Source organism: Frankliniella occidentalis, unplaced genomic scaffold, assembly GCF_000697945.3.
Source record: "Frankliniella occidentalis isolate FOCC.00 unplaced genomic scaffold, Focc_3.1 Scaffold98, whole genome shotgun sequence".
Taxonomy (NCBI): Eukaryota; Metazoa; Arthropoda; class Insecta; order Thysanoptera; family Thripidae; genus Frankliniella; species Frankliniella occidentalis.
Window position 1 is genome coordinate 383,701 of NW_026267227.1, and position 7,464 is coordinate 391,164.

The 7,464-nt window shown below is 43.1% G+C and overlaps 3 protein-coding genes across 6 annotated transcripts in view; 1 reads left to right on the forward strand and 2 right to left on the reverse strand.

Moving 5' to 3' along the window:
* LOC113205922 (proline-rich proteoglycan 2-like) overlaps positions 1-935 on the reverse strand; it is a 25,946-nt gene extending 25,011 nt beyond the window's left edge. The window contains exons 1-2 of the mRNA XM_052269665.1: positions 769-935; positions 158-233 (exon numbers count right to left, since the gene is read on the reverse strand). Of these exons, the coding sequence (XP_052125625.1) occupies positions 158-233; positions 769-791 (99 nt within the window). The 5' untranslated portion in view covers positions 792-935. The remainder of the gene's footprint in view (positions 1-157; positions 234-768) is intronic.
* Positions 936-1,237: 302 nt separating this feature from the next.
* LOC113211969 (protein DPCD) lies at positions 1,238-2,630 on the forward strand. Its single transcript, XM_026430529.2, has 4 exons — positions 1,238-1,592; positions 1,765-1,964; positions 2,058-2,288; positions 2,377-2,630. The coding sequence occupies exons 1-4, from the start codon at positions 1,481-1,483 to the stop codon at positions 2,494-2,496; spliced, it is 663 nt and encodes a 220-aa protein (XP_026286314.1). The 5' UTR covers positions 1,238-1,480; the 3' UTR covers positions 2,497-2,630.
* Positions 2,624-7,464, reverse strand: part of LOC113211966 (uncharacterized) — a 17,622-nt gene continuing 12,781 nt past the window's right edge. For 3 of the 4 annotated variants that reach the window (XM_026430525.2, XM_026430524.2, XM_052269664.1), the window contains 6 exons: positions 6,229-6,385; positions 5,824-5,949; positions 5,692-5,727; positions 5,503-5,604; positions 5,201-5,424; positions 2,624-4,604 (listed from right to left, as the gene is read on the reverse strand). In XM_026430525.2, coding sequence (XP_026286310.1) covers positions 4,295-4,604; positions 5,201-5,424; positions 5,503-5,604; positions 5,692-5,727; positions 5,824-5,949; positions 6,229-6,385 — 955 coding nt within the window. In that variant the 3' untranslated portion in view covers positions 2,624-4,294. Of the gene's footprint in view, positions 4,605-4,711; positions 5,112-5,200; positions 5,425-5,502; positions 5,605-5,691; positions 5,728-5,823; positions 5,950-6,228; positions 6,386-7,464 lie in introns of all 4 variants that reach the window. The other variant, XR_008011380.1, reaches the window with a different exon arrangement.

A 7,464-nucleotide genomic window follows, 5' to 3' on the forward strand; every position in this document is an offset into this window, starting at 1 on the left:
TCACTGTGTATCCGAGTGGAAAGAGTCATTTCGTAGACAGTCACTGCTCAGTCACTCTCAGTATGATTCATGAAAAGTACAAAATCCGGAACGCGCTGTTGCCACATCATGTTCAAAGGGGTCTATCTAGAAGAGCCACTCCAATATCCTGACTTACCTCTTTGAGGGGTACTTTGAAGGCAATGAATCTTGTCCCAGGAATGACGCTGCCCACATTATTATAAGGGATCCACCTGCACATATGCATATAACAACATTACAGTAAACAGGGGAAAACAATGGAAAGTTTAAAGATGCAAATTTTAAAACTAATAATGGTGGATGAAAATTCATGAAGAGCAAAGCTGAAGAATACGTTTATGAAGCCGATAATAAAGGTAATAAAGTGAGGATCAGATTTGATGACAATGATTTAACATGGCGTAATGGCTGCATAGTGGTCAAGTCACACTCAATGTCTAATAAATATGATGTTTAGTGAAATCTTCTGCTGATCCAGGGAATTAAAAAATTGAAGTAGCCATTTAAACAAAATTGTAGTGGACCGGATAAATTGTCAAAAATCAAACTAAAATTAACCACATACTATTAGGTACGTAAAATTAAAGTAAGAAATAAGAGTCATGGTGTAGTTAAATGCCCAACAAAATTAATAGAAATATTGCGGTTTTATCGTTTTAAGTTTGTAAAAATAAACGTAAACATAACCAAAGACTCTCCTAATTTTTTTCAAGCTTGATTACACATCAATTTCCACAGCTTACTCACCTATCAGGTATACCACCACCCATTTTGTCGTTCTTTAACTACAGTACCAACATATATTTTCTTATAACAATAGAAACATTTCTAAAATAACATGCAATGTATGTATGAAATTTTGAACGTAAACACAATCTAATCCCATATTCCCAACCTCACAACACACGTGTATAAAAGGTTGGGAGTGATGCCAACCGTACAGTCACCCTAGTACTGAGAAAGACGTTACAACACGATTTATCTTCAAAAATACATGATTTTCACACTCAAAATACCATTAATAAATTTTAAGTTATCAGTTCTAGCATGTTTAGCTTTCAGTTCCTCAATTGAGAATATGCAATTCCAGTTTTTGTGATGGCTACTCATAATGAGCGCCTTTGAGAAGATTTTGAAGATTTTCAACCAACGAGGAGCCGATTGAGCTGCGTCCAGACAAGAGGGTTGCTTGGGTCGCTTGGGTCGCTTGGGTCTCTGAGCCGGCGCAGAAGCCACGTTTTGGTTCTCTGCGCAGACCTCAGAGACCCCACAGCGACCCAAACAACCCAAGCGACCCAAGCGACCCTCTTGTCTGGACGCAGCTTTGACCAATCACCACCTTTGTTTAGTTTTTCTTGTGTAGAGACGATGTTCTTGTTGTTTACAGTTGCCAGGGCAGTACATGTGAAATCAGAGGTTGTTTACAAGAGAATTTGTGGTCTTTCCCCATTTGAAGAAAATGATCACCGTTAAAAGCCAGCCACCTGTGGCCGGTGAAAACCTCCCCATTACTAGTTCTAATTGGATAGCTTACCTGTCATCTGCTCAAAAATCCTGCTTAGTTGAAAACGGTAAAGTTCTGTCAAGCTGTCATTTTATCTTTCTGGGAGCTATGATATCATTTATATCTTCTATATTCCTTCTTTTTCTGTCAGATTACTACAGTCAGTTACCTTATGTGGTTACAGACTGTTGCTAATATATAATATATTTGCTAAGCCTATAATTTGTGCTCATTTTCAGGTGTTCGGAAAGTTCATTATAACTTACCCGATGGAAAAGAAATGGTTGAAGAATATAACTTACAAACAAATGTTCTGCAGCGACGTATGTGGAAAGTTTCTGATACTGTAAGAGGAGAAAAGTGGAATGTAGAGGTTGGCGACCAACTACCTCAATTTGACAACATTGATTCAGTCGGGATACAGGAAAATTCCACTGCTGTAAGTTTATGACTCAATGCAATCAAAGCTAGAGTGGTTGATTGTATAACCATAATACAAATTGCCTTTTGGTGTTTTGTTTTGTTTCTCTAGCCGATGCTGTCAAAGCGAATTACTAAAACTAATATTGAATGGAGGATAAGGAATCTTCCATATGCTCGTGATGTGTATTCAGTGACTGCAGATGATGATGGTATTACTGTACGAACATCAAACAAGAAGTACTTCAAAAAGATAACTGTGCCAGAGTTAAACAGAGTAGGGTTGCAAACTGATGGTTCATTGCTGAGCTTTACCCATCAATTCAATACTCTTATTATTACAGTAAGTAATGTCAGTTGAGCCATTAATACTTGTTTCTTGAGTGTCATTTTTTATTTGGCAAATAAAATGTGCCCTTTTTTTCTTGCAGTACAAGAAACCTCCAAAGGTCTTGGAAATGGAAGCAAAAGTGTTAGAGATGGTGAAAACAATCTCTCCTACTAAAATACCTGATATAAAAAATGCCCCTGATCAGTGTAAACCTAGTTAAGTGCAATGCTCCTACTTCATAATTTATTGCCCAAAACCACATTGTTTCTCATGCCAGATTTGTCAACATTGTAAATATTTTTAAAATACTGAAACACCCTCTGTGAAATAATAATATACCACATGTATAAAATATAGCTGACTTTTATTTATCACCATAGCTGAGGATTCATCAAAAGGAACCCCTCAGACACATGCATTTAAAATAAAGGAAAGGAACAATGACATACTAGGTAAAAATAATGAAAACAGCACTGTAACAGTTATGCACTATTTCTAATCATCAAAGGAAACATTTGGCAAATTACTTTGGAAGAGACAATAAAACTCTGGAACTAACCAGCTCTGCCATTTAAAGACACCATAATTTTACCCCAACCACCCAAAAAAATATTTAAAGTACTGGTGTGCTACAGTATCTTTTTTTTAATTAAGTACAAACTAGCTTTTGAGAGTAGCTGCAACAGAACATCTCTTGTATCCTGCATGACATTGCTCTATCCCCAAAGACAGTATTCCTGCATCTTTCATCAATCATGTACGTAACAAGATTTTTGAATCAACTCGTTACCAGCTCATGCCTGGAATAAGTGGTGAGAGACCCTTCTGATCAATGACAATACTAGAATAATTTTGTTTATAAAATTGAATAGTTTACAAGCTAAATGAAAAAATACACTCATCAATTTTGAAATCAGTAGTTCCAAGAAGCTACAGGTATCACCCACTAGCACCAGACATTCTAAGAATGTTCTTCTAGTTCCCTTAACATTCAGGGAACATTAAAAATGATCTGTGCTACCAGGGTATGTGTGCTTATTTCCCTTAAATTAAGAGAAGGCCACAGTACTCCAATTCTTTGAAATTACATATGGTACTGAGAGAATACCATCAATGTAGGCAACAAGATAACATTTCATTCATTAGTGATGTCCAGAGAGGTTGAGAGTGAAGCAAGCAAACGTGTGTGTCGAACAAAATATTTAAAAATTTGAAATACAAAATAAGTGTGCTCACACTACCCAACCCCCCTCGCCACACAGCCCACCCAATCACATAAGATAACAGGAACATAATTAAGTGCAAGAAAACTGATTCCATAACGGGTCTTAAAGATTATAGCAAAGTAATAGTAACAAATCACAATACAAAAAGAGACAAAGCAAGTTCACAACAACAACAAACAGTTTCCTCTCAAGAAACACTGTTTTTGTAAAGAGAATACAACTAACTATCATTTCATAAGACTACATCACATATCATATCAACCATCCATGAGGCTCTTTCAAAATAATAATTTATAATGAATGCATTAAGATTAACAACAAAATTTGCTCTGAACAATATAAGGAATGGATACCATTTAATTTTCTCTTGTAAGTTATTAATTCTAAAAAAATGAATTAAAAAAAAAATCATCACAATTTTTGAACTGTAGAACCATGACACAGAATATTGCACAATCCAATATTGGCCTATGAGCCTTTTGAAAATATGGGAACAGGGAAAAAAGGAGAGAGTGAATGTGTGTTTTTAACAACGACATTGGAAGATTAAAACTAACATTAGAGTCAGACACAATTTCAAAATTTAAATTGTAATATCCTTATTGAGTATTGAGAATGACGACTAGCTCTCATAAACCAGTCACTATCGGTCAGTAAGATAATTATTTTGTGCTCAGAATACTGATTGATGCTATATCTGTTCAAAGAAACCATCTTGTAGGTTCACTACTGCTTAGTATATACAATCAATCAAAAGTTTAAATATTTTCTTAGATCCACTAAGTGCAAATATCAAGGTTTCTGGTTTGAAGAGGAGATGGCTTTTCGTGGGGCAGCAACCACAGGTGGCCTCCTTGTATTTGGCACAGTGTCTATAGCAGTTCCAGTCTTTCGGTGGTTTCCTTTCACCAAGGGAATACTTGATGGAGATGGGGTGTCTCCAGAAGATCCCATACCAAGCCGGCCTGGTCCAATACTCCTGCTGTTTCGCGATGCAATTGTAGGTACTCTGGAGGTGGAAGATGTTCTACTTTCAATTACTGGATTCCCATTCCCTCCACTTGCAGGTGTTCTGCTCCGTCGGCCCCAGGTATCAGTCCAACTGCAACAAAAACAGAGCCTTGAAAATATTACAGTTACAAATATAATAAAGGAGACACACGAAGTTGAAACACTGACAACACTACTATCCCCGACAGGATTACTCACTCCATAAGCCTAACAGCAGCAGCATGAAAAAGAGTCAAAAGTTCATTAGCTCCAGTCATACTGACCTGCCGCCCTTTCTATGTATGTCTACATTCTACTATAAGAGAGTTTTTACTCTGTATAAAATCTAATCAAAGCTAAAAATACTCTGTTGTGTTTACATTAATATAGAAAGGGGCCATTAACAGCCTGTTATTTTAACACATTGCCTCACACTGGTTCTTTTCCAGCACCATGACTACATTATAGCCATACTACAATCAATTATTGGACTATCATGCAACCGTTTAAATTTTACAAAGAGCTAATTCAGACAAATAGATTTATCCAAAAGTTAAGCGCACTAAGAAGAAATATTCCCAAAAAATAATCCACACACTCTACCTTCCCAATCCGAAAGCTGCATAGGAAGGAGCAAAGTGTTTCAGATTGAGGGGTCTCTCATAGTTTCATTAATCATGAAGATGGTCTAAAATTGACCAATCTTACCTGACAAGTGGGACTCCATTTGAGTCGGAGGGGAGGGACTGCAGCAATGAGGGCCCTGCCGACACTGGCCTTATCCTCTCCGTTTGAGTGGCAGCGTTGCACATGTCAGCAGGCTGACCATTTTCACCAGTATCTTCGGATACACGTTCATACTTCATCATTTGTAGCTGCATCAATTGAATTGTGCGATCTTTCTCTTCCATTTGCTGTTTCATCAGCACCATCTGTTGAACAAATTCATGATTGTTAATAATTAATTGACCAAATTTATTTGTGAAAGCCAATTAAGTGTTAATGCTTACCTGTCTCTTGAGATCAACAACTTCTTCGCCTGGGTTACGGGTTCTACCATCATCATCTTCACCAGACTCATCGGCATGAACAAGTTGATGTAAAAGTCCATTCTGAAATATTGAGAGGAGATTACTAAATCACAGACAACAAAGTCACTTTTACGAAACTTATGTTAAAAGAGTGAACAAAGAGGATACCTTTAGAGAGCTCTCAAATGGATTCAAGGTTTCTGCCTGCAACGACAATAAAATTAACTGATTATGTTCATCCTACACAAGTGAGCTTTGTAAATTCATTCCGTCCATATTCTTGAGTATAGCAGACATTACCTCTTGGAGCACTCTCTTCAGTTTTAGTAGCATGGTCTTGATGTGAACCACGTCTTGGTACATGTGTTGGTACGTGCCCCGATCCACGCGCATCATCGCAGACTCATCGCTGTCAGAGCTCGCCAACTGCGTCATTTCCAAAGACGAATATTAGAAATAGAAACAAGTCAAGCAATATAAACTCCACCTCCAAATTAAATTAAATGACCAACATTGAACAGGCCCAAGAGTCAAAGTGGAGAGGCCAAAGTCAAAATTATTTCGCTTGTTTGAGTTCCAACTACCTGAAACAATCCTTTCGAGGAGTCACTCCAGGTGCCCGAAATTCGACTCTGACCTCAAGCTTAGCTGGCGCCACTTTGGTGGTTCTCAGGCCGGTGCTCGCGGGTGTCACTCGATACGCACCTGTCTCGGTGGCCGCAGAGGGCTGGGTACGCCGCTGGAGCCCAGGCTGAGGCGCGGGCTGTCCGGGGCCGAGCTGGGCCCGCTGCTGGCGGGGGCCTGGACCTGGCTCAGGGCCCGGGGCTGCGCGGGCTGCGAGTGCCGCACCAGGAGCGAGGAGCTGCAACATAAAGGTCCGGGATGAGTCATGATATGCGAACAACACACGAAAAAAGGACGTCAATCTAGTTTGGTCCCTCCCAACCCTCCCCCTCCCTCCCCAGAAGACAAGTTCTGGACGTCAGACGGTCTAAGTGGGCCTCGTCGCTGCCGCTGCCGCGGGCGGCGCGCTCTCACCGGCCTCCTCCTCCACCTCCTCCGCCTCCAACAACCGCCTCTCTTTGTCTCTTTTCCTACAAGGGCAAGGACAGCGGCGGCGGCGACGGCGCAGGAATGCGCCCGCTTGCACGGCAGAGCCTGGCGGAGCCTCTGGCGGAGCCCACCCGGCCGCCGCTCCTCCAGGACACTCGCCCCGCCCGGCCAGCCCGGCCCTGCGCTCCGCGGCTTCCGACACGCCAATCCGGTCATCATCACGGCAACTCCAGGAGGAGGAGCTGCCACTGGAGAGTCCAGCACGACAGCTGATCGCGGTGGTGGCGTTTGCGGCGGCGGCGCAGACAGTGGCGCCCTGTGCCCTACCTCCTCGTGCCGCCGGCCCGAGCCTGGCCGGGGCGCCTGGCGGGTAGGCAACGCGGGCGCACGCGAGCGTCACGGGACTGCATCCCGACAAGAGTCCGTCGTCGCCGGCGTCGTCGTCTCGGAAGCAAGCTACCAAAGCCCGTGTGGAGCTCTCCGACGGCAGGGCCACCACTACTGGGGCACGCCACAGCGGTGCGGCGCGGTGGGCCGGGCGGGCCGGGCGCGGCTAGGCGAGCAGGTGACCAGCAGGGGCCTTACCACCACATGACCCTGGGGCCGGCGCGGGCCTGCTCCATACACGGCGGTGCGGGCGCTGCTGCTGCTGCAGATGGCCCGGGTCGTCAGCTCCCAGCTCCGCAGCGACTGCCTACGCACGGCCAGCCGCACCGGCCGCGGCCCCCGACTGCACAAGGAGAGCGGCCAGCGCGGCCGGCACCGCCGGGCGCGGGCGGGCATGGCAGCGACTCCGCGGAGCGAGCCGATTCGGGTCTAGAAATCAAACCGACTGCGAACAAACGGGTTTACCCCGAGGGGCCGGTCCCGGTCAGCTAGGCGTGGGCA